General features: G+C 45.8%; 2 protein-coding genes and 1 long non-coding RNA gene across 5 annotated transcripts; 2 read left to right on the top strand and 1 right to left on the bottom strand.

Moving 5' to 3' along the window:
* Positions 1-781: 781 nt before the first annotated feature.
* Positions 782-7,965, top strand: Eaat2 (Excitatory amino acid transporter 2). 3 transcript variants are annotated; one of them, NM_058079.3, is made up of 8 exons: positions 782-981; positions 1,554-1,839; positions 4,213-4,377; positions 4,487-4,820; positions 5,163-5,732; positions 6,340-6,669; positions 6,742-6,856; positions 6,909-7,965. In NM_058079.3, the coding sequence occupies exons 3-8, from the start codon at positions 4,230-4,232 to the stop codon at positions 7,101-7,103; spliced, it is 1,692 nt and encodes a 563-aa protein (NP_477427.1). In that variant the 5' UTR covers positions 782-981; positions 1,554-1,839; positions 4,213-4,229; the 3' UTR covers positions 7,104-7,965. The 3 variants fall into 3 exon arrangements, with proteins under 3 accessions (NP_477427.1, NP_001162845.1, NP_001162844.1); NM_001169374.2 differs by having other exon boundaries at positions 782-1,093; NM_001169373.2 differs by lacking the exons at positions 782-981; positions 1,554-1,839 and having other exon boundaries at positions 3,386-4,377.
* Positions 7,966-14,612: 6,647 nt separating this feature from the next.
* Hsp60B (Heat shock protein 60B) lies at positions 14,613-16,815 on the bottom strand. Its single transcript, NM_080186.4, has one exon. The coding sequence runs from the start codon at positions 16,667-16,669 to the stop codon at positions 14,723-14,725; it is 1,947 nt and encodes a 648-aa protein (NP_524925.1). The 5' UTR covers positions 16,670-16,815; the 3' UTR covers positions 14,613-14,722.
* Positions 16,816-20,343: 3,528 nt separating this feature from the next.
* lncRNA:CR46260 (long non-coding RNA:CR46260) lies at positions 20,344-23,192 on the top strand. The gene is made up of 2 exons (NR_133064.1): positions 20,344-21,096; positions 21,162-23,192. It is a non-coding gene; the product is annotated as a long non-coding RNA:CR46260 (long non-coding RNA).
* The last annotated feature ends 3,798 nt before the right edge of the window (positions 23,193-26,990 follow it).

Here is a 26,990-nt window from a genome sequence, read left to right as displayed (position 1 = left end):
CACGCTCTAATTAAAATGACAAATAGAAACATACAAAAGTGTTTCATCTCGGTACCTTGGCATCGGGCAACGAGGCGTATGCGTAATTTTCTCAGCTTCGCTGCTTTCTCGCACCCTTCGGGTTGCAATTTTCCACTTTAGGCTGTATCTGAGATCCACGCAAGTTGAGCAATAACAGAATCGTTTACTTGATCATTTGAAATACCAGCAAGAGTATTAATGAGTGTGCTTGACTTGACAACATATTTAACATACAATGAAAAATTATAATAGAACGGGTATTTAATCATTCCACCTACTTTTAAGCAAATGTATCATATCCGGCTTTCTTTAAGGTGCTTGTTATTTGACTTAATATTTAATGGGTATCTTTTAGTCGTCTATTTGTTAGTTTTGGCATTCGTGTCTGTTTAAGGTAATTTTCCTAAAGATTTAAAGTGTGTCAAAGTGCATTAAACAATTGTCGTTTATTTTCGGGTGTTGGGAACGTTTGTTTTTGTTGAGGGGGGGGGGGGGAGGTGGTGCGGTGATATAAACATAGTGTATAGGCATATGCACAGACAGAACAGAGACAGATGAGGTCTCTTTGACGCGTTTTGCTGGCGTCACAAGCGGCTTTCTCGCTCTCTCGCTGTCGCATTAGGTGACCAGAGAATTAGAGAAATAACGTAGAGAACCCTTGCAGCAAAGTGAAAACAAAATGTGGCGAAAACAAAGCCAAAGAAATGTGCCTGGCGGTGGGCTCTTCTGGTCGCAACTGCTTAAATTAAATACATTGCTCACTTTCTGTTCAATTGGCGAGCCCAGCGGACATCGGAGGAGCCGCTTCAGATCGCGTTCAGTTCAGAGTGGATTCCGTTCAAGATTCCGTTCCGTTAGAGCGCTCAGCGTCCGTCGATCGCCAGGCAGTTAAGACCGCGACCTCGCGGCATTCCGGCTGCAGTCTCCGGTTCCGTGTCGCGTCGATCGTTTCGTCTTGAGGTACCCGGAGATCCTTCCCGATCCCTGCACGTCCAAAAACCTATTCCCTTCCGTGTAGGAAGCTAAGGAGCAATGTTTCCAGCTTGGGAATACATTTAGTTAGCAAGGTTCAGTAGGTCATCATTACTCGGCAATAATGTGTTATTAATTGGTTCTTAGCGAAACAAATTGTGTTGCCAAATAACATACAAGGACGGTGTAATTAAAGCCCAACGATATTTGTTTTTACATGGAAGCAGGGTGTCAACTAATTGTCGCCATTTCCCAGTTATGAGCGGTGTATATAACCCGCATAAGGGTCATACAAAAGTCGGTCGAAGAACAATTTAAGCCTTTCCTGCATACAACTTGCACTGTGAATCACCTAACAAAAAGCTGGGGCGTAATTTAATTTTGGTACTCTCACCATTCGTTCCTCGTTCCAATCAACACCCCCACCCACTTAGTCTTTCCTAGTAAACAAACCTTGAAGTCAAGCCCCCTCGAATCCAGACCAAAGCAGAGAAAAGCAAACATTGTCCCCTAACACCAAAGCCCCCTTGGGGTTGCCTACCATTTTGTGGTATCCGCAGGTAGAAGACAATCCTCTACAACGGCTACAGCAGTGCAACGCATTTTGAAACTGTTGATGCAACGGCAGCAGAAATTGCTGCGGAAAATATTCCAACTGACTGCATTGGCAAAACGTTAAGTATTCGCAGTGGTGTGCGCGCAAAAAAACCAAAAGGCGGTGATAAAGTGCCAAGCAAAATACCAACGAGTGAGTGGAAAGTGAGACATACAGCACAGAACAATAATTATCGCGGGGAGTGCCATCAACCAGCTCCATCCTGGGTAATCTGTGGTTAATCGTCCGAGGTGAGCTCATCCAAAAACAACACGGAAAATTACAGAGCGGTGGCGACAAGTGAAACCTGAAATATAGTTATTAAGTTGCCATTAACAGTTTGGTGTTTTAGCAGAACTCAGAGAACCGATCAAACATTTTCACTGCCAACCATTTTTTTGAAGTTCACAATTTTTACTATATATGCTAGTCGTATAAAAAATCTTCGTAAAGGGTATCACCTATTCGGCGTATTTCTGTTGCAAGTTTCAGTCCAGAAGAGAGTGAACTTTGGGGACGCAGGGTGACCTTCGATCGCTTTGAAAGTTTTTCGCTTTCGTGCCTGTCTATAATTTGCGTCAGCTAAGCGAAACCGAAATGAATGGGCCAAGTGACAGGTTGAATCGATTAGGTGCTCAAGAGCCTAACACACTAACCATTTATAATGGAAGCCAAGGAATTCTTCCTCTGTAGATATCGTTCTTTCTCCTAAGCATTCGAAGAAACCCCTGCCAAATGTCAAGTTCAAGTTCGACCATCTCGGCAATATCTATATATCTCAGATCTACATATGCTGAAAGTTTTGCGAAGAGGAAGTGCCAATAAATTTTCTGTCTTGCAGCAGGGCAAAAATCAAAACGACAGGCGAAACTCGTCGCTGCAATTATCTTAATTATCTGCCAGAGATTGGGGGATATGGCGAGGATGTTTCGCCACTGGGACTTGGGGAATGCAATGCGAATTGCAATATGACAACCGAATTCAGCCGGATCCCGGCGGACGCGGAACGATTTGTTTGTTGTGGCCAGGCCAAGAAGCTAAATATAGCACTGCCCTATTGATTTGGCCCACTGCCCAAGAGATGGCCAATAGGTTTTTGGTCTTCGGGGGCAAAGGTCCGGGGCTCTCACATGATTTATGAATGACAGCTAACAAGGCGCACTTTCTTACAGATCGATAAACGTCTTTTAGCGACGAACCCTCTCGCGGTGCTCTCTTTTATCCCCGAGGACATACGATGGCAATTGCCAAGTCACTTAAATCGATTAGCACCGCTATTAAATCAAATTACCTGGAATGGTTTGGAAAGTGGTTTTGCACTTAGAGCACAAAAGTAGTCTTTCCGCGGAAAAGAAAATTATATTACATGCTGACTTATGTTAGTATCATATTCAAGCTTTAATTAAAGAATTTAATTTACTAATAACAATGCTGCATAGAAGGATTTGTTGTTGTTCTCATAAGTGCTTACACTACTTTAAACACGATTTAATTTTACATATGATTATTGTGCTAATTTCTCTGCGTGGCTAATAATCAATTTTTGCGTTACCGCCAAGCGGAATTTTCCGCTTTATGATAATTATGGAGCGTCAATCAGCTTTTCGACGGTGCGTGATGTCTGCATCGCGTCTCCATTTCTCCATTTTAATTTCCATTTCGTTTTCATTTCCCTGCCGGCATTTGCCATAAATGCGCCGCGAGAAAGAGAGAGATTCGGTCGTATTTATGGCACACAGGACACTCGACTCCTGAGTGGCTTTTTTGGATAAAAAGCTGACCCAGCGAGAGAGTGGCACATTCGCAGGAGCAAGCTTGAAGTGAGCGGTTCGCATTCCGAGGAGCTGTGAATCAGGAGCAGAAAAAGGATAACCAGACACGGCTGAAAATAGTGAAAACGAAAGCGGAAGAAGGCTGAACCTAAGGCCACGCTGTGGGGCTTGGAAAAAGTAACCAGGAGCATATAATCACCTCCTATTTGAAAACGAATTTAAGGTCGAACAGGACCTGACACAGTGACAGACGACCGCTGACCCGGACTCTGAAAAATCGATTATCTGTGTGTGTGCACAACACAGGCCGCGAGTGCGAGTGCAGTTCAGCGTCTTGAAGAGAGCCAGCACCACCCTCCGCCCGCTTACGAAGGTCAGCCCCATCTGATTGCCTTTCCAGAGCGGTCAGTTGCCAAAAGCCACAACAACGGAGCCGTTAACAAACAATCGCCGCAGCAGCGAGGAAGGAACGAGGCTTAGAGGCGGAACGCAAACGCCGCCGAACAAAAGGAAGACAACGCCGCACCGGTAGAATGGCCTACCTAATCAACATCCTCAAGTTCAATGTGAAGTACTTAAAAAATCAATAACTGGACACCAGCACCGACCGAGCAACCAGCCAAACATCCATATATTCCGCAACAGGAGCAGTCGCATTCCAACTGAAACACAGCGGGGAATCCCCCACCAAGCGCTAGCTCTCTCTTTCTCTCGGTCGCCCTGTCTTGCTTGCTCCTCTCTTGGTTTTTGGTTATCGGTTTTGTCGCCACCGCTCCGCTGCGCCTTAATCTGCGCCACCCGGAAGCTTGGACATTTGGACAATGGAAATGGAAAAGTCTGGCAAATTTTCAGATTACCTCTTCGCCAAAATGGGTCCCCCCACCTCAACTGAGCTGCCTCCGAAGACCACGGAATGCAGCGATGCCCCCGTGGAGTTGACCGGTTACCGCAGGTGGCTCTCCGAGAATCTAATGCTCCTGGTCACCCTTTCCGGAGTTCTCCTTGGTGTAATACTAGGTAAGTACGATTAGTTCAACAGACAACCTAATTTTAGTGCATACACTTTGATTGCCAACGCAATATAGTTATGCTGAAATATTCCATTAATGTACTACTTTTCCGACAGGACTCTCCTTACGGCCGCTTAATTTACATGGGGACTCCATCATGCTGATTTCCTATCCTGGCGAACTGTTTATGCGCGTACTCAAGCTGATGATTTTGCCGCTAGTTATATCGAGCCTTATTGCCGGATCGGCCAGCCTTAACGCCAAAATGAACGGCAAGATAGCGCTGCGCACGTTGGTTTACTTTGCCAGCACTTCGTTCTTTAACGCTGCACTGGGAATCGCTCTCGTTCTGCTCATCCATCCTGGAAATCCGGATCTGCACAATGCGGACGATCGATCTACAGATCGGCGGGCAGTTAACCTTCTAGATAGTCTTTTGGATTTGGGCAGGTGAGTTACATTTAAGTAGCATACGAAAAGTAGCTCTTAGCAACATAAAAAGCTATAAAACCTGTTAGCATCCTCAGTGGCGCCCTCTACATGTGAGCTTAACGCTGCAACTAGTGTCTTAACCTGGCAAGCAGTCTGATTCTGTAGTACGACTAAGCAGTTTACGAATATAACTGCTTGAAGCAGTGCAACGAAAATTATTTTGTAGTTTGTAGTAGATCGACATTAAAAGTCGACCCAATTGTGATACAATCATACACATATTTATCTTTTATATGCTCCAAGAGTTGATTTTCATATTTCAATATTAGCTGTGTTTTCTTATTTTCTTCTTTTCTTCAGGAACGTATTCCCGGACAACCTGTTTCAGGCCTCCATTCAGCAGGCGCACACCGTCTACTTGCCCAAGCCGAGTATCCTGCACGTCTTCAACGAAACGATGAATGACACCTTGGCATCCGGATCGGAGGCCCAACGCTTGTCTGAAGACCTTACGGAGGATGTGGTGCTGGTGAGGGACATCCAGTACCGCAGTGGAACCAACACCCTGGGCATCGTCTTCTTCTGCCTGGTGTTTGGTACTTTTTTGGGAACCATCGGCCAGAAGGGTCAGGTCGTGGTTGACTTCTTTGCCGCCATTTTTGAGGTGATCATGAAGATGGTCACCTGCGTGATGTGGCTGACACCCGTGGGCATTAGTTCTGTGATCGCTGGGAAGATACTGAGCGTGGGCGATTTGGGCCTGGTGATGTCGCAACTCATGTGGTTCATCGTCACGGTGGCCATCGGCGTCTTTATCTACCAGTTTGTGGTGATGCAGGCCATATATTTCGTCGTCGTGCGTCGAAATCCGTTCAAGTTCTACGCCGGACTCATCCAGGCCATGCTTACCGCCTTCGCCACGGCCTCAACGTGAGTTCTGTGTTCATTCGGGATTTATAAGTCCTTGGGTCTATAATCTGATGAATCTGTTTGGCCTTTGATGAAAGTTAAGCTTCAGGAGATTTTCAAGTGAAATTTTTCGGCCCAACGACAGATGAAATAACCGTTGTTGATACGGCTTTGTCTTAAGCAATGGACAAATTTATAAACCATATTCAAAAAATATTGTATGACAAAATTTTGACCTAAATGAACTTGGAGTCCGCTCATAACATTGAAGTAAAGTAAATCAACGAAACGAAGTTATTGGAAAGTTTTTAAATAACAACATTCCCATTTTAACTGGCCAAGTTTCTGAACAACTTTTTTCTAGACAAGCCACAAAATTAGTTTACTAAAGTTTACATTTCTTTACTGTTTTCTTTAAGACTTAGCAATAGCCAATCAAAATTCCTTGAATTGTTTAAATGACTAGGAGCTCAGTTTCAGTTTCAGTAGGAGTGCGTTAAATGTGTATTTTTTCTTTCTTTCGGTATTTGCTACGACCTGATGTTGTATCCGAACCACCCACTAATACTCATTCACCAAAAAAAATCAACACACTCCTCGACAAAACTGTGACTGCCACGCCCCTTAGCGCCGCTGCCCTGCCCATTACATTCCGCTGCATGAACGAGAAACTCAAGGTGGATCCGCGGATCACGCGATTTGTCCTTCCAATCGGATGCAACATCAACATGGACGGAACGGCCCTATATATCGCAGTGGCATCGATATTCATTGCCCAGATGAGCGGCATGGTTCTGGGATTTGGAGAGCTCCTTACGGTCCTTCTGACCTCCACGGCTGCCTCCATGAGCTCGGCCAGCGTTCCGAGTGCTGCCCTGGTACTCCTTCTCGTGGTGCTGACCGCCATTGATGCGCCTGTTCAGGATGTCACGCTGCTCTTCGCCGTGGACTGGTTTGTGTGAGTATGGATCTAATTTGTAATGGCAGTTCCACTGCGAAAAAGCTTTATCGAAGATCCATCTCCTTGCAGGGATCGGATTCGCACCACCAATAATATGCTGGGTGACTGCTACACTGCTGCCGTAGTCGAGGAGTTGTCGCGAAAGGAGTTGATGGCTTTGGATGCCGCTTCCGTTAACTATCAGGTATGAATATCAACTTGGGGACATTTAACCAATCTGATGACTATCCCTTCAGGACATGCCCGCTGGCACCCCCAATGGACATGGACATGGACATGGACACCACGATGGAGGACTTCTCGAGGGGCAGACCGAGTTGGAGACGAGCAGCAAGTGCGTTATGACAATGACGGACTCGGTGGTGGTGGACATTAGTGCGGTGATGAATAACGTGAACCTGCAGCAGGAGCATTGTAACCGCAGGGTCTAGGATGTTTTGAACAGCCCAGATTCGATTTTAGTTCGTCAGCATCAGCTCTATAGTCCCAGTAGCGCCACCACCACAATTACAACACATATGATATTCACCACCAATAGACCGCAGTGTTCCCCAACAAACAAATTTTTGATATAGGATCTTTAAACAACAAATGATCGGATATATATCGAGAGACTGTCTGACGAACCCACCCGCATTGAATTTACTCCTCTTTTGGACCAGTGTCGATAGCAATTAATTAGCCTGAACACTTAAAGGACTCCGCATACGTAAATATGGAATATTCATCTTGTAGGACTCGCATAAGAATATTATATGCCACATGTAAGCAAAGGACGAAAAAACGCTGAGCGCGGGATTTTTTGGGATCCATCCTGGGAACTATGTGCATAATCTATGGGTATTATTTTGTAAGCTCGATTGTGATGGGGTCACCAAGCTGATTTGTTTTATAATGTTGTTTATTTATACGTTATATATGTGTTGTTTGGGAATATTATGAGAGATCAATGTTTAAGTTGATTGAGGAGGGATTGAAAGGTAGAATCGCAGGTTGTACAAGAAGCTGGCCTAGATTTAGTTTTAGTTGACCTCCTATTTTCCCGAAACTCACGTTTGGTTATACGCCCCTGATAAACAATTAACAACTAATGGCTATGGAATATCACTTACCAATTACTCATTTTCAGTTACTGATACCAAATATCACACATGCATTCGTAGACTGATAGCAGACTTAGTAGCGATAACTAATATGTATCTGCATATATGCAATACTTACTAACCAATATCCGACATTCGATTTGTACGCGGACGCATACGCTGAATACAATAAAGTTATTATATACCACCTACTTCAAAGTAATTTACAGTGTATACTTTCTGGGCCTTTTCTCAGATAACACCCAATGCAACGATGTGCCTACAATCAAATGATTACTCTTATATTTATGTTAATTGACACTTAAAAACGAAGCCAACATCTTGGCGTTGCATCATAATTTATTCCCATAAATTTAAACCTTGCTTTCATATATATGAGGATTATATTCAGAGGTCAGCTTTTGATTGGACTTCCAAACAATAATTTACGTCGAACATTTGTGCTAAGCGTGTGTATTATTCAGAGAATGAGTAGTTGTCTATTCATTGATCTACTAATTATGTGTCACTAGATTGAGTTTCTTCGAGTTCACACACTACATCTTAGTCTGTACCATTATTAACTGTGACTTAATTTCTGCGCTTCGGACGGGAACGGAAATTTGCCTATCAACATGCCCATAAATCTGCCGATCGATGGGTGAGTATTAACGATCGGTCGAATGAATGAAATGAATCATCATTGGGCTCAATAACTCAACGCCTGCACCACTCGGCCAGTGGTTTTGCACAAGTGAGCCAAATCGGGATTATATAATTATATGGATACATTCAAAAGTGCATGTGCATATGAATGAGTGAATAAATTACTCCGAACTGAGGGCCCGAAGATAAGGTACACGGTACTGAGATCTGCGAAGGCAACTGGATTATGGATTCGGTTATTTTTCACACTTTAACTACTACCATGACGAAGTACGATATATGATTGCCTTACCCATAAAAATACTACAAATATGCGAAAAATATCCATTAAACCACATGCTGCTCTATCTTAAATGCACTACTACTGCTACTCCATATATATTTTCTATGACGCTTTCATTATGTCGGGTGTAAGATCTGAAACCCCGAGATCCGCTTTGCTGTTCGATTCCGCCGCCATGTCAGGTGTCAATCCGCAGTGCAGACTTCTCGCAGACTGGAGAGCCCAACTGCACAGGTGAATGAAATCGGCGGCGGGTAAACGCAAACAATAAGCAAATGAGCTGTGAGCAAAGGTGGCAATATTTATATTTATGGAGATGCAAGATGCAAGTTGTAAGACGCGAATAATCGACCTCCGTGTGTGGTACAGAGTGCGTGCACAGTAAGAAACTAATGGGTGCTTAACTGATATACAAGATGGGTGCAAGAAATAATGAAAGTCAATGGCAATTGTTCCAATTTGCTATGCATTTTCGTTCAGTGTGTGCCAAGCAAGCAGATCAAAATTTGCGCCACGGCTTTCAGAAGTGCGCAATTGCAAACTCGAGCTGTCGAGCGTAAAGCTCTCTTGCCAGTCCAACTGTCTGCCCCTCTGGCACCTTGACCCCTCCGCCGACCCCCTCGGGGGCTCATGGGCCCCTTTGACCCCCCTTGCCACCTGTCCAACTGTCCCACTGACTGGCTGAATAATGCTGAATGCCGAATGAATGCTCTTGTGGCTGCGTTGGCTGCGACGTTGCTCCGCAACTTATGCGACTGAAGCTGGCGTTGGAGTGTTTGGCGTCTGAAGGTCTACTTGGCAGCGGCTTTGGAGTGTGTTGGCGTTACGTTGGCCCCCCGTTCCCCTACCCATCCCTTTCCTTATCATTTCCATTTTCCTCTGCCTCCAGCCCGCTAAAATGAAATACGAGTGCAAACAAACCGCACAACAGCAACAAAACACAAGGGTAAGCTGAAGGGAAAGATCGAAGCTGGTATACTCTGAAATTAAATGAAATTGCAAGCTTAGTTGATCTAACCAGGCCATACTTTATCACTAAGTTGAGTAGAGAAACAGTTGCTATCTCCCTACCTCCCTAAATGGCCAGATGACCTTGATTCATGGAGCATCGGTGGCACCCCGTTGCTGTTAACACCAGTGAACAGAGAACAATGTTCATAGCTCGATCACCGACCACCGGCACTAGCCATAAATGGGGTCTTTCCCCGCTTTCGTGACTCCTCCGGCCAATCGAAAAGCCCCCTTGCGTGTGACAAAGTTCGTGATCGACCCATTGGACCCTATATAGGGCATGGGTATTTCGTAGGGGGTATCGCAATGTGCAATTGTGTGAAGAAACAAACGGCGGCTGCTCGACTCAAGTTTTGAGCCCGGCTCGCGGCGCATTTTGAAGAATAATGGCCAAGGCACATGTGTGCCAGAACACAACTTAGCTCACGATATATTGACACTTGGCACATATGGCATGCAGAATATACGATATCTATGAAAAATGCATTATGCAGCTGTAGTTGGGGCCTTAAGCGGCGCATTTGCATAGGCGCAAGCTAATTAATTCAATTAAGAGGCGAGTCAAAGCAAATCTCCGCCGGGGCGGTTTCACTTTCTTGGCGCGATTTGATTCTCGATTTCCAGTGCTGCACTTCTCGATTCTACGGGCCCAGGAATGATTGAGTACTGGCGGAAGTGGTTCTCGTGTTGACAACGACAGCGCGCTTATCGCCACGACGATTGACTGGATTCAGATTGACTCTGATCGATGCGATCAGCAGGCAGGTACAGCTGCAGCAGACCCAGAACACAGATGCAGATGCAGATTCGGACTCGGTTTTGGATTCGGATTCTGGCGGAGATCCAAGCCACTCACCAAGCACGACTCACTGCCGCTGCTCGGACATGAGTTTATGGCCAATCTGCTCGTCTATAAATTTGCAATCAACTTTTATCAGCCAGCGTCCAGAACGTGCCTCCGCTAACGTTTCTATTCACACGCTGCCGGGCCGCGCGAAACGGGATTGTGCCAGTTCCAGTGCCAGTGCCAATCTATCTCAAGTTGTACTTGAACAAAAAGTATTGGGAAATGCATGAGATAGAAATGAATGCCACCAAATTAAACGAAATTCATAGAGCCAAGATAATTGCAAACTCAGAACAAGGGAATCTGCTTGTGTAGAAGTAGTATTCATTTAATATTCTATTAAATTAATTTCGCATATTCCTTTTTTTTCGCCAGTGTCTGCCCCACTCTGCTGCAGTCAATATTTTGTTGGTGTGACTTTGAGCGGTGATAGATTGGCCCACATTCGTCGCGTTGCAGTTGCTCTTGCAGATCATGCTGCTGCCTTTGCTAGTTTCCCTTGGCCAGTGGAAAATGCAGGTTCCCCGATGCAGTTGCAGTTGCATCATCCACATCATCCGCATCATTCGCATCATCATCATCATCGTCGTCGTCGTCGTCGTCGTCGCCAGCCTGGTAATCTAACCAAATTACTGTGCTGTTCACAAACACGTTCTCTAAACGGTTTCATAATAACAACGCGCTCCTCAAAAGAATTTCCAAAGCGGCCTTTCTTCTTGGCTTTCTTCCAGCTTCCTCTTCTCATGGATTACATATCTCGGTGTATATCTATATACGCCTGCTTTCGTTGTGTTGGTCTAATGCAAATTGCAGTAATAATTGGCCCATTATGCCACAGAACACAAGCGAGCGATACGGCGAGATGGAACAGGACGGGGAATGTGCAGTAGGTCGCCTCATCTCATCTGCCACGCCCACCCCAGCTCCACTACGCCCCCTTTCACACAACAGAAGGAAGCGGCGAAAACCATTTAATGCTGTGCTTTCATACTTAAAAGTTGGCATTAGATGCGCTTACACCAAACCAAATATGGTTATGAAATGGGCAAAGCGAGCGGAGAAGGGGTTAATGTGCCTTAACCCCGAAGGCGGAGGAAGAAGCAGGAGCCCCGGGAGTAGATTGCATTGAATATTGCGCTCATTAATTAGCCGACATTGCAAATTAATGCCTAATCAAATTTTATTGAATTATAAACCAGTCGGTCGGTCGGTAGTCGAAATGCCAAAATGCAGAGCCGAATACGCGATGGGCCCAAGGGTGGCAAGGGAGGCAAGCTCCGCTCTCGTCGTTGTTGGTAATTAATGTGCAGCAAAGCGGCCAACAGGCATTAAAATTAATTTGATTTTGTCAAAGGCAACAACATGGGAAGCGCAACTTACGAGGTCTCAGTCTCAGTCGTAGTCTCTCTATCCCAGTCCCTCCAAGCAGGCTGACAAGTGTCCGCTGTCTAGGTGCGCTACACAGTGAGAAATTGCGCACAACTATGATGGTAATCTTTTACGGAAATCGCATAATTTTGAAAAATAATAACCAGTGAAATTTTGTAGTGTATGCCCGCATCACAGGGTGCAACCATTAATGGTAGACTTTGCGAATGCCCTACCAGCAAAGCTTTCCTAGATTGATATCACATCGTTCGATGCCATCAACTAATGTTTCCAAATAGGAGCGCTGAGGGTGTGAGGAGACTCATTCTTCCCTTCTCTAATACGATAGAATCCATATGGGCACCCTGCCGGGTACCAAACTGAGAGTCAGCCCAACTCCAGAACCTGACCAACAGATCGTTGCTATTTTAATTAACTGCCCGGTCTGTGCATTAAAATTGTTTTGACTTTGTTAAATGCTTGCAAATCGCAAAGCGACATGAAAATTTACGCGCCAGGCAAAGCAGCGACTAGCAGACGGAGATGGAGATGCCATTGCTTAAAGACGAATAGGAATCGGGAGTCGGGATCCCAAGGAACTGAAAGAAGCGGTAGCCTGAAATCGATACTGCGAACATATACTCACTTTAGTCGCAGCATTCGATGCGGACATTTGCCATTTACCATATGCTATTTTCTGGCTGCTACTTCTGCCGATATGTTCTTCCACCACCCAGCTGACCGAAGCAAAATACCGCAATCAGGCAAATGGCCAAGTGGATGATGCACTGCCACATGACCAGTTACAATCCATCCCCGGTCCGTCCTCAGGCCAGCCCATCCCATTCTCAACGCCATCCCCTTTCCATCCGGACACACAGGAAAAAATCTACAGACTGCACTTCGAACACAATCACGAAATGCATTTTAATAATATGTCAAGAAAGTCATCTTTTGTTTGTTATAAAATCAGTGATTTATGGCTTCTTATTTCAACACAGAATATTTGACTATTTAGCCGAATATTTAAAGCTTTTAAAGATCTATGATCTCTGATTTCCTAACGAGATTTTCCCAGTGCAGTACCATTGTTCTTCACCACCCAAAGAACGCGAAAATGTTTGCCAATGTAATTAAAAATACATTTGTGGTAAAGAGCAGTGAGAAGTGAGCGTAGGCCGATCGACCAGAAGGAAGTCGATGCTGGAATACTGGGATGCTGGACACGGAAAGCCCCATCTGTAATCGGCGATCAGTGCAAATTGTCGTGAATTAGTCGGCCACTCAAATCTATGGCATTAGCCTCGAAGTCGGAACGCGAGTCACATTAAAGCACCGCCGCCCGTTTTTGAGGTCCCGATCGGGAAAGACCAAAACGGGAGAGAGCGAAAAGTATTATAGTACCACATCACACATACGCCGTGTATGACGGCGAAGACTGAGGAGCCATACGCGTGAAATGTCAAAAGCTAAAAATGCCATTTGCTGTGCTCCAATCACTCGTTGGCCTTTCGGCGTTGTGCACTTGCAAAAATTTTGGCACCTACGCTCCTACATGAAGTTCTCGCTTATCAGTTGTAAGCATCATTTAACAGCATAATAAATAAAAAAGAAAACAAATATTGAATAATTTAATTGAGCGTTTATAACGAGGTATCGCTTATGAATGCGGTGTTTAAATGTGATCATTAAGATAATCTAAAAAACGAGTTTGATGGCTTGTCAGGCCTTAACTCTGCAAGTGTAAATTAGATTGACTGGCTGATAACATTTTTTTTTTCTGAGTACTATAGAAATATTTTTTGTTTAGTAGACGTTCAAGAAAAGTCGACGACAAGAGGGGTTCCCAGGCAAAGTGCCCATGATTCGCTCATTGTTGTCATTGTTCGCAGTCTCACACGCAGTCAAAAAGAAGGAAAAACAAAAACAAGACTTGCCTGCACATGCAGATTGGCCAAGAGCGATAGCGATAGCCTTTTTATTTGCCTTTCGTCTGTTTTTGGTTTTTGGCTCAGAGTTTTCCGACTTGCCGAATGGAGTTGTTGCTGTGCCTTGGCGATGGTGCCCAATATGTTTGCCAGATGAACAATTTCCTTTTCGACGCGAAACGACCAGACCAAGCCACCTGACTAGGACCGATTCGCGAGGTCCAAGAGGCTGTGGCTTTTCCCTGGCCCACGCTCGATGCTCGATGGGTCCGTCCACCATTTTCGGTTCGTTTGCGGGCCTCGATGAAAAATTTGCAAATTGGAATTACTTATTTATTGATGCATGTTTGATGTGACGCTCTTGTGGAGGCTCCCAGCCTCAGGCCCCCCTTCTTGCGCACTCACTCTCATGTAACGAATCGCTTTTTTAGCTGCGGGCCACAAATGAAATCTGCAAACACAAACCATGCAAAGTACGGGGGAAAAAACCGAGGGTCGGCTCACATGTGTGAGAAATTGCTGTTTGTTTTATGCAAATGATCATCGCATTGCAGCTGGATTCGCTCTGCCGGTCGCCGTTCCAAATTTTCGGCTGCAATTAAAAACCGAAAGTGTGAAGGAAGTGTAGCTTTTTGCAGACCAGCATAATGAACCGGTTGAAAGATATTTGGCCAGAAAACTGCTGGTGTAGGGAAAAGGCCAATAATTCACTTTCTCAAGTCATTTGGAAGGGTTCCCGACTGTTTTATACAATTCGTTTTCGATTGTCAATTTATATTTTAGATGAACACATAAAATTTAGACACTCAACAGATATTTGAACTATAGAAACGATTTGAGCTGGAGCGGATAACGGAAGCGGGTTCTACATCATCCCACTGTCAATGTCACGCACCTCTACTTGCTCCATGCCGGGAATAGCCTTGACCATTTCATTCATCTCCTCGGCAGTGGGACCGTCATTGCTGGCAGAAGCGCTCATTCCGCCACCAGCGCCCATTCCGCCGAATCCACCTCCCATTCCTCCCATACCTCCCATACCACCCATGCCTCCCATACCACCCATGCCACCCAATCCACTTAAGGCTGCCAGCTCCTCTAAGCCACCCATGTTCATGTCCAGTCCATCATCCATTCCGCCGCCAGCTCCTGACAACTTGGACAAAAGATCATCGTTCCGGGAGTCGGTGATAACCACCTCGGTGGTGCTCAGAAGAGAGGCCACTCCAGCTGCATCCGTGATGGCGGTCCGCAGCACCTTTGTGGGATCAATAATGCCCTTCTCGACCAGCCGACAGTACTCATCGCCCATGGCATCGTAGCCGTAGTCTTCCGAGCCATTCAACACCTTGGCCACCACCATTGGGCCATCAACTCCGGCGTTTTGAGCTATGGTCTGGCAAGGCATCCTCAGGGCATTGCAGACGATATCGACGCCCTTCTGGAGATCTGCACTCTCCGTTTTGAGTTCCTGGAGGTAGGGAATGCAGCGCAAAAAGGCCGTACCGCCACCTGGGACAATTCCCTCTTCGATGGCCGCTCGAGTGGCATTCAAGGCGTCCACCACACGGTCCTTTTTCTCATTCACCTCAACTTCACTGCCTCCACCAATGTGCAGCACTGCCACGCCCTTCGTGAGGGCGGAGAGGCGTTGGCGCAGACGATCCCGCTGCTCTGGCTTGATTTGCTTTTCCGCCAGTTCATCTTGAATTTGCTGGATGCGCATTTCCAAAAGTCCTGTCTTGGGTTTGCCCTGCAGGAGCATGGTGCTGTCCTTGCTAATCACAGCCTCGCCAACCTGACCCAGATCCTCCAGCTTAGCCTCCTCCATTTTGGAATAGTTGATGTCATCGCCGAAAATAGTTGCTCCCGTGGCAGCGGATATATCGCCTATAAGCTCCTTGCGGTGGTGTCCATAGCTGGGCGATTTGACGGCGCACACCTGGAGGCCCAACCTGAGCTTGTTCAGGACCAAAGCATTGAGGGCTTCCCCGCTGATGTCCTCGGCTATGATGATCAGGGGACGACGCTGCCTCAGGGATTGCTCCAGACCTTTAACTATTTGCGAGAGTCCAGTGATCTTCTTCAGGGATATCATTACAAGGGCGTTGGCAAACTCCACCTTGGACCCCTTGGAGCTGTTTACGAAAAAGGGCGACACATAGCCGTTGTCGAAGCGCAGGCCCTGGATAATATTTAGCTCGTCCTTCAGGCGCTTGCCATCCTTTACAGTAATAGTTCCTCTTGGACCCACTTTGTCGGTGGCCTCACCAATGAGCCGCCCAATTTCAGTATCCCCGTTCGCGGAGAGGGTGGCTACTTGTTGGATCTCCTCACGCGTTTCCACTGCCTTGGACATTTCCTTCAGCTTGTCCTTTACGACGTCAACAGCTAACATGACACCTCGACGAATCTCCACGGGATTAGCCCCCATGGTAATCTGATTGAATCCTTCCTTGGCAATCGCTCGAGCCAAAACTGTTGCTGTGGTCGTGCCGTCACCCGCCGACTCATTCGTATTATCGGCCACATCCTGGACCAACTTGGCGCCCAGATTCATGTGCTGGTCCTTTAGGGCAATCGAGCGCGCGACCGTGAAGCCGTCCTTGGTGATCTTCGGCGAGGTCCATGGTCGCTCCACGATCACACTGCGACCCTTGGGCCCCATGGTCACAGCAACGGCATCAGCCAGAATATCAACGCCCCGGATCATCATTGCCCGTACTCCGGAGCCAAAGCGCACGTCCTTCGAGTACATCCGCGCGAAACAGCGACTAGAGGTAATCGCCTTGGGCACACACGACCGAAACATTTTGCACTTAAGTTTGAAACTATAATAAAAAAAAAACTTTCAAAACTTTTGGTTCTAATATTTTTTCGTTTGATCTCAGACACGAAGTGAGTGCAACTAATATGTAGGTTGTTGACTCGATACTGACGGACTAGACGGACTCGTTCAAGGCCTACTCCCATATTCAAATCCAAATTTTGTTTCCATTATCTTTAAGCTTCTCGTTTTATGTAACATGTGCAAGCCATTCTTCTTTATTTATATTGCTTTTCCTTGAGCACTTTTCTCTTTTTTCTTTTTTCTCTTTGCGGACAAGTTTCCAGGCAATCGCCAGATTTCACAACATTCATTTGTCTGGCGCCTGCCCGTCTGCGATCTGCGGCTCTGAAATCTTCGACAACAGAAGCCGTGCCTTCTGTTTGCCGGAATAAATTAGCGTGCAGCTAATAAGCCCCGACATTCTGGGTGGAGTCTGCCCATTTGCAGTTCTATTCGCCTCCATCGGCTGAGGCTGACCCACAAACAAGACCAGCGTGTGCAGATTTCCCAGAACTGCGGTGCGACTGTTCTGCACCGGAGGATGGATGCATTTTCCTCGGCTGACCGTTCCCATTTCGAAGGCAGCTGTCAAAAATTGTGTGCTGCCTACTGCAAACTAAAGAAATTCACACATTTTGCTGCAAGCCAAACGGCAAATGGAAATGGAAATGGGGAGTTTGAGGCGGAGATGGAAATGGAGATGGGATGAAAATGTTGGGTGCACAGCGCGCAAGAAGGCATTACTTTCGCACGATGAATTGCACTTAGGTATGAATGTTTAGAAATAGGTTTGCATATAAATTCAATGCGATTTATATGAGCTATCTCTCGTATTCTATACGTATAAAATAATGTCACATTTAGTTCAGTAGGTATAACTTTTTTCTGTGTGCCGCAGACGGGAATTGGAACTGGGGTCGGAATCGGGATCCGTTTCCTGGCCGCTTGACGCGTTGATTGCCATGTGCAAGCGGTAGCACAGTAGCCGGGTTTTGTGTCAAAAGCACGTCACCGATTTGAAGGGGAAGGGCGGAGGAGCTGATTGATGAGGCATTTGCATGTTCGACGACTCTTCTTCCTCTCGCAACCTTTCTCCCCATCTGCGCCAACTCTGCGACATGTGAAAGTGTCCATGGTGGGAAGACCACCTGGTGGGCTGTGCGATAATCGTAACTACAAGCGATCTGCAGGGTCTCTTGTCGGCTACAAATTACTTTCGCTGGATAGCGAATAAGCCTCAATCTATGATTAATTGCAGGCCATCTTCGGGGATTCTCCAATTCATTTCAGTATTTTTGGTGGGCCAAAATTAACCCACTGACCGTTGGCTGATGATTTCCTATTGGTTTTGGCAGATTTTTTGCCGGCTCTGTCATTACCCGCGGATGGATCCGTGGATCGAGCAGATGAAGTCGTTCGGGTAATTGTGGAGCAGACAGCAAAGAAAGTTTTAATGAGAAATGGATAGACTGCAGACGATAGACTGGCAGTTCAATCTGAGCATTTGCGTAAGTACCAGGCAGACGAAATTCCTGGATCTGGGATCTGGGGCAGCCAAGTGCAGATTGAGCTGATGGGAGCGATCTATCGATGAACTGCACTAAAATAAATAATTTGGTGGTCGTCATAGCAAATTATCAGGTTCAACAATTTTAAATGGCCAATAATTTTGATCTTGAATTACAGTAATTAACGGGCATATAAAATGTGTGTGTCATGTTTCAATTCTGGCCATACGCTAGCTGTTAGTGCATATTTCTGAGTGTAATGAGGCAGCTAAAGCTTAGCCTCAATTTAGCCTTTGCCCCCCTAGTTTTTTTGACCCAACTGTGGCCAACTCTGCGTCGCGGAATGAGTGCCTCTCATATTGTCACGTACCGGGCGGTGTCAAGAGTGCATGAAAATCGTTGGCCGCATTCACTGTAATTAACTTTTTGACTCGATTTGACTGAGGCTGGGAGCTGGGAGCTGGGAGCTGGGAGCTGGAGCCCACCAGTTCGACCGGCCACCGTGTCGTATAAGCAACTGGCACCGATCGAAAATCGCAGAGCAGGTGCTCCGTAGCTCGATTTCGGTGGCTGTGCAATTTAAATTCCTATACGGTTCAATGAAGCGGCCGGGGAATGCGTGCAGCGTACAATTCGATTTCGTTTCAGTTTGTGTTTGTTTATCAGTCCCCCCGAACAATGCACAAACATTCGCTGGCTAATAATTAAAACCATTTTAGCACGCCGCTTAAATGGCATCGCTCATACGCCACGTTAGCCGCGCTGTCCCCCGCGGTTGACTTGCCAAATTGGCTGTCAGTGGGCTCGAAACAACTAAAGCCACACAACGACTTAAACTTAAGCTAGACACAAACTGCAGCAAGCCAACGAAACGGCAGCCTTTGTGGCAGCAACGGTGGCAAAATAATTTGCATAACCCGCAATCTGTGTAATCTCCCAGGTTGGTGGCATAAATTAAAAGGAAAATGTCAGACTTAGCCAATAAAAGAAGAAGTCAAGAGGTAGGGTGGGCAGATCACGGCAAAGGTTGATCTAATTAATTATACCTACTATTGAACTTTAAACTAAACATCTTTGGTTTATCAATTCAGGACGTTCCCACTTCATCATTAGGCATACAAAAAAAAAAACTAAATAAAACAATCCTTCTTCTCTCGAAGATCTCTCCTGCCCATGACCACAAATCTGCAGCCACCCACTCGACCGGCGATTTGTAGTGCCACATCGGTACGAGTGTCGTACGAGTGTGGACAAAACAGTTGACCCGGAGTGTCAGAGTCGTCGGAATGGAGACGGCACTTCACACGGCGCCGTGGCAAAGACAACTTAATGCTTAATACTTATTGTCGCGCCTTAATCTAGATACACTCGGCACTAACAACCAGCAACCAGGAGGTTGGTGGAGGTTGGTAAGTGGGGGGCAGTGGATAGTCCAATCCAATCCCAGCCAATCTGCAGCTCGTGCTCGTCCGGCAAACACAAAATTGAGTGGCAAATGTTTTTCTGTGGTTTTTTGCTAAGCCTTTGAACATTTTGTTGTCACGGCTGTCGCCCCTGCTCCACGAACCACACATGCCAAAAGCCGCTGGCCGGTCTGTCAGTCTTCCTATGACTTCCACTCCCGCTTCCAAAAACCAGAAAAGCTAAAAAAACACACAGAAAAAATCCCAATCGCAGTCGGACTGTAAATCTGCATGCGCGTCGCGGTGTCAAAACTTTTTTAAACAAAATAATTAAATGTAGAGAAGAGGGAAGCCTCGGCAACAGCGCATAAATAGTTGCCTGCTTGGCACGGCCCCCCTAAAAAAACTCGTCTCAAAAACCCCCTCGATTTTCCGCAAAAGCTCATGCAAAGAAATCCGCTAGAAAGTCATGTTCGTGTGCTGCAACTTCGAATTGAAGCTGCAGAATCAGCCGAAAAATGTGCCTGCTCCTCATCCCCCTTACCAGCTCACCTCATCAGAGCTGAGTGCGCGTGCTCACTCCACTCACGCCAGATATTCAAAAAAGGATTTCTGACACGAAGTGGGCCTTTAAAAACTCACGAGCCGTTTTTTTTTTTTTAACGTTTTGGTACATCGTACTTACAAATGGTTTTCATTGTCAAATTTAGATTGGTTCGATCATTTCAATTTAAATTTATTTTGGAATACTTTTAGCGTACAAACCCCCCTTTTCGAGAGTCACGCGACCATCTCCTTCGGGGACTTCTGCCTGCTGCTTGCTGCCTGCTCCCAGCTGCATAATAATTTATGATCGCGTCCAAGATGTGGGTTAATCGTGTTTTGGGCTAGTTTCTTGCCCCAGCTTGTCTCTGCGCGGAGACTGCATCCCCGGCAGACTGCAGCATCATCTAAATACAATCCCAAGATTGCTGCTGGTTGGCTTTCTGCGCTGTGGCATGTTCTTCACATCCAATTACTGGGTCAGGGACCTGCAAGTCCTGATCTGCGCTCGGCAATTTCCACAACGAGAAACTCCCACTTCAGTACGCCCACCCACCCGCCTTCCTTCTAGCCATCATTTTCCCGCTCTCTGTCAGTCAGTCAATTGCAAATGGGGCATTTAATCTCGGGGAATGCGTAGCAGGCGTCTGCAGACCTCGCACGATTCCCAAGGCAATTAGCCATGCAAGATGCCTTGTATTCATTGCCAATGACCCCCTATTCAGTGCCATAGCCTTTTAGGAGTTCCATTCTGGCTGTGATGAGCCGCCAAAAAGCAATAAAATATCATTTTATTAGCATGCGGACTCGACTGAACTGCCAAGGTGGAGGCGTTCTCTATCTCCACAGCCCCCCTTCTCTCTTTCTGTAAATAGCTTCCATTGTGAGCAGCCACAAAAGCAAGACACGTGCACTTGCAACCAAACGAGGTGGGCTTAATTTTCAGGACAAACTCGTGAGTCTCTAATTCGAATAGCAAATACCCTGATGAGCCACTTTTACATATATATATTTCCACAGAATATTTACGCAAATTGAGTTGTGACTATTGCTGATTTCACCATCCTTATCCCTAATCCACTGGGCAGAGTAAATGCCGAAAAGCAGGGCAGACTGCCTGCAGTATTTAGTATGCAGTTACAGATTTCGTGCTCGTTCCAGGCTCTCTATGGGTCTCTGGGTCCCCGAGCTCGTTGCCCAATGTCCAACGTCCAGTGTCCAGCGTCCAGTGTCCCTGGCTGCTGGATCAGAATTTATGCATATGACCTTAGTTATTGACATAATTTCGTGGCTGGCGGATTGGGCACGAAACGAAAACGAAATGCGCATTAAATGCTGGTTGGGGCCCGAAAGGGAAAGAGAGATTCCGATTCCCCGATCCGCCGGCTTCTCGATTGTGCGAAATGTTCACGCTGCTTTGGACAAATGCGCAAATTTGTACGCAGGGAAGGGAAGGGGCCGCCGAGGCAGTGGATCCGCGGATCGGATCAGGTGATTATCACGGCCTCCTCCTCGCCGGTGCATTTGTCAAATTTTCCACTTAATCCGAAGTCAGCCGTGCTCACATGGAAAATTGTCACAGGCTCGCGTAAAGTTAAGGCTGGTAAAAGGCGCCCCACGGCGACTCAGCTCCATTGAGCTTCTCTGGACCGCGGCGCTTTAATTGGTCTTATGAAACGGACAAAGTGCGAAATGAGTTATGCGCACGCGCGCACCCGCAGTTGAGTCCCAGTCCCCCAGTGTCCATCCCCCAATCCGGTCTCCACCGCGAAGTCCAGCTCTACAGCCGATCTCTGAGTACGAATACGAATACGAATACGAATCCGAATCCGTGGCCGATAATGAACGCATGTGGGAATTCGAAAATTGGATTTGGGTATTGTGCAACCAGCTTGGAAGTTGGAAGCCAGTGACACGGGAAGAAAAAAAACTGAGGTGTTTGGCTTTGGACGCCACGAAGAAAATACCATTGACATCAGATAATAGTCAGAGTATATAAGAAAATGAAAAGTATTTCTCTGACTGCATCGAGTTTGCCCACTGCATTAGGATTTTCGCTGCTGCCGTTGCAGTTCCACAGATGCAAAAGTGCAAATACTACGAATGTGAGTGTAAGTGTGAGCACGCAAAGTATCTATTAGCGTCGCCTTTGCGCGCTGAAGTCAAACGGAATCTGTTTAGCAGTCGCTGTCTTTGGCGTTTCTGTTTCTGTTTTCCCCGTTCGGGTTTCGGCCATCGCGAATTATCTGTTAATTTGTGGCAATTTAGAGATTTGCAGATACGAAACTCACTCTGTGCATTCAACGGCAGCTGCTGATACGCGAAGTCATTGGACAGAAGTCAGCAAGTGGCTAACCGATATGGATGGTGGCTGATCATCACTTGCTGATCGAACAGGGGCTTGCTTTTCCAGTCGGAGAAAACCCGAGTTCCTGTCAATGGAAGTTATAAAATCTTTTTGTTTAGGGGATGGTAATTATCTTGGTATATAGCGAACAAATCAGCTTCCTTGTCTCGAGTTTCCACTGACATACTTTCCGTGGTTTCTAATCCCCCACAAATCGATTGACCGAACGCAGCATACTGTATACTCCAATGTCCAGAGGGGGCATCCATTTTGGCACAGACTGTTCCAGCATTAAACTTGGCCCAGACTAAGCCACGATAAATTCCTGACCAGCCGAACTGAACTGGGCGCAAGCAGCAAACCACAAACAAGATCCGGATGAAGGGGTGAGTTCGCAGACGAGCTCACTCGCTCCCAATACGCATGCGCAATTTTTCAAAAGCTTTTAACGTGAAGAGCCCAGAAAATTACGATGTAATTTTTGTAATTTCTGTAATTGCCTAATTCTGATTAATTTGAATTGCGAGAGGGGGGCAGATCACCAATTGGAGTCCGATGCCCAACACGACTATTTTTGCCAGTGCACTGGCATGTGGCTCCAATAAGCATTCCCTGGTTACCTTCGGTGATCTTCTCACATCCATTTCTAGGTGCAGATAAAAAAATTAGGTAATGTGCTAAGTTGTTAAATAAAATAAATCAATAAATTATATAGATGGTAAATGCGAGATCTTAAAGACCAGCTTGAAAAACTTAATGAGAAAATCAGGTATAGCACTCATTTTCGAAGGTGAAAATGTGTAGAATCCTTATTCCTTAATAGGTTTGATAATTTTTATCTGTGCACTTCTTTCGCACACTCACATCCCGTGGCCAGTGGCCCGCTTCAGTTTGCTGGTTAACTTCCTCCAACTGCTCCCTCGCCGGCGGATTGAGAGGTCAAAACTGAGAAGCTGAAAATTATGCGCCATTGTTGGCTCGTTGCCGCAATATACTCGAAAAGAGCCACAGAAGCAACCGCAGAATAGCAGTTGCGAATTTATCCCCACGTCGGAGTTGGGGATTTTTAAACCTGGCCTTCGCGTAATCCTTACTTATGCGTACTCCTGGATCGAGCTCAGCTTCAGTTTGAGCCTCGACAATCTTCAATTTATTTGAGGGCTGCCCGACTCAAAGTGGCATTCTTTAATTTGATTAAATTTATGGTGAACCATTGACGAGGAAGAACTACTGAAACAAACGTATATTCGAGCTCATCTAATGAACGAAAGATGATTGAACTGATGTTTATTTGGTGCCAACTATACCGAATTCATTTGAAGTCACTTAGTTAAGTGGGTTTTATTATCTGATCAAATCTGGAACTACTGAAACAAACGTATATTCGAGCTCATCTAATGAACGAAAGATGATTGAACTGATGTTTATTTGGTGCCAACTATACCGAATTCATTTGAAGTCACTTAGTTAAGTGGGTTTTATTATCTGATCAAATCTGGTGACAAGGTCGCTGGGTTAATCCGCAACCAGGGACCGATACTGGGCAACAATAACTCAATTAAATGCTGGCCCATAAATCATACGCCAAGTGGAACCGACGCAGTTGCTGCGGAGATGTTCCGGCGATTGGGGGATTGCAGACGATGTGTGAAAATCTCCCGTTGCGATGAAAAATTAAATGCAACTCTACGGATCCGTAGATCATCAATGAAATTTAATATGCAAAAGCAGCAAACGACCATCGGGAGCAGAGTTGGGAAGTTGCTCGGTTGGTAAGACAGAGAGGCGGCGATGTCATTGTGTAGCTTAATTAGCCCAAGTTGTTGGCGACCCGCTGATTAGAATGCCATCACAGAATCCGGCAGATGTAGGATCTGCGTACTATGATCTCCGGTCTGCGATACACTTTCCACCGGCTGGAGGCAATGGCTAATGAAGTCGTTGCTGCGGCTGTTGATGTTTGGGCAATTAATCAAAACTCGAATCAAAATGGAAATTTAATGGAAGACAAACCGATTCACCTAAACGATGGGAAATTGTTGAAATCAGATGAAATCTTATGAGCGGTACACAGAAAGAAAATGCGTGCATCATTTAAGGATTCTTGCTATAATTGGCCATGTTTAAATGATATGCGACTGTAATAACGAGAAGAAGCTGTAAGACATTAGTGAAATTTTTGATTTTTTTGTGGTCCATCGATATTACATGTTTTCTCTCTGCTTAAAAGAGAGAGAGTCATAGTCATAATCTTAAGTATAATCATGGACATGATCATGGCCAATCAAGCCGCACTCTCTCTTTCTATCTGCTAACTGCAACCGCAATTTCGCGGAATGCTCAATAGACTTTTGCTTAATGCTCGACGATAATTTATGCGACGACCACGAGATGCGGCAGAAAAAGTCTAGAGGAGGACCAGGTACCAAGCTGGTACCAAGAGCAAATGCGAGTTTTGGACATAATGCGCGAACTTATGCAAATGCAGGGATTGGCAATGGAGCTAGGGCCTTGTCTTTGCTGGCCTGACTTATGCCTGAAATTTGTCTAGTTGTCAGTAAATATGGGAAATCAGTTTGCAACATGCGTGCCACAGTGGGCAGAGGCCGGCCGGAGGAGGCGACATTGAGACTTAAGCGGAAGGCACAGCAGGAGCGTAGATAGCCAGCATCAGATACAGATACAGACGACTAGTAAATGGCGACAACATATAGTCGCTGAGAAATCCCACAAAGGCCGGGCAAAGCCTCCAAAAGGCAGGAAAGTCGGAGGGGAGAACGTTGAACATGCAACATCGTTTTTCCTGCCAGAGATTGATGCCTATTGACTATTGATGCGGCGGGGTCAGCTCCTCCGAATTCAGCTGCAGTTGTTGCCACAGTGAGTGGCATATGCATATGAGCAGCCACCGATATCCGCGGCTCCATAAGGATAATGCTCACAGAACGCAGAAGCTCGCAGGTTGCATCCAGACAGCGAGCAAATTTGCAATGCAAAGTAAGGAAAGATGTGGAAAGGAACTTAAGACCAAGTGTCTGGAAATTCTTCGCCCAACGCTTGAGACCAAAAGATATCACTGGCAAGAAGCAAATGAAATTATACCTTAAGATTAAAATACTGAATATTAGTTCCAACCACATTAAAAAAATATTAAAAATAATGCATGACCTGTAGGTACACGGTATAAATATGAGTAATTCTTTTGAGGTTCGATGAACCACTAGAACGCCTTTTTACACCACCACCATCACCATCTCGGCCTTGAGCTGAAGTTCGACTCAGGTTTCCCGCGTATTTATGCATAATTTGGGTTTATGAGAAACGTTTACAAATTTCGGCGACAATAATCGATCAGAGCTGGGCTTAAATCGGAGATACCAGCGCTTGCTCGCTCGCTCGCCTTCCCCATAAGTCATTTGACAAATCGATGAGATTTCAATAAATTTCGCATAAAATCGGCAAGTATTCAATTCGCTTGTTGTGTAACATAAATTCACCGCTAGAATTAATCCCCAGTTCAAGTCAATTAGTATTTTATGGCACTTTTATAGATTCTTTCTTTCTTTTTTTCGGGGAGGAACTCGCAGAAATTGAGCAAGATCAAAGGCCTAGCGCCACAGCCAAAGGTTAGCCAAATTTAGGAATTCATTTTCCTGTGCTATTATTTATACGAGCTGAGCGCAGCAGTCCGACTTCATTAGCACTGCCGGAGAACCCACCCAAGTTGTCCGCTTGCCACATGGCTCATGTAAGTGGAACGCCGCCTTATCAGCCGACTGGCTTGGACTTCTCCACTCGAGCTGGCCATTCTAAACCTGGCTTTATATCGAAAGCGTATTTCAATTAAAACTAAAACAGAAGGCGAAACAAGTTGCGGAACTCCCGAGATCGAAGAGAGAGAGAGAGAGATCTTTCTCACCCGCGGCCTTTACACCGAGAACTTTTTATTACTTTAGGGATGTGTCCCATCGATTTTCATCTGTAAGGCAGTAAATAGAAAATTAAACTAGCATTGGTAGGGCCAAAAAATCTTAACCATTGAAATGTGTAACCAAATTAACTATTTAGCACCAACGACTGCGAGTTCAGATAGCGAATAACTCGAACTAGATTTCTTTGAGTGCATGGAATCTTCAGAGCAGGAGGCGTTCGAACGCATGAAAAATCGAACAAAATGCGCGTCTCATTAAAAATTCGCATAATTTAGAGATTAATGAACGACGCCGGGGTCGACAGAGCGACAGCGACAACGACAACAACGATGACGGCGTCGGCTACCGAAATAAAATAGCAAAATTTATTGACATTTCCCCCTTAGCCCTCGTTTCCCACGGATAACCGGGGCGGGGGTGGAATCTGGGGTATTGAAAGCTATTCTGCATTCAACTTATGATTTGATGATGAGCCCGTCGACAGCTCGAGATCAGAGTAGGAATTTCACCAGTTCCATCGACCACATTTGCATGCCAGAGCACAGGATTATACCGGGAGTTTAGAGCCGG

The sequence above is a fragment of the Drosophila melanogaster genome, chromosome 2L (genome assembly GCF_000001215.4).
Source record: "Drosophila melanogaster chromosome 2L".
NCBI classification, from domain to species: Eukaryota; Metazoa; Arthropoda; class Insecta; order Diptera; family Drosophilidae; genus Drosophila; species Drosophila melanogaster.
Note: the sequence above shows the minus strand (reverse complement) of the source record. Positions and strands in the feature narration are given on the sequence as shown.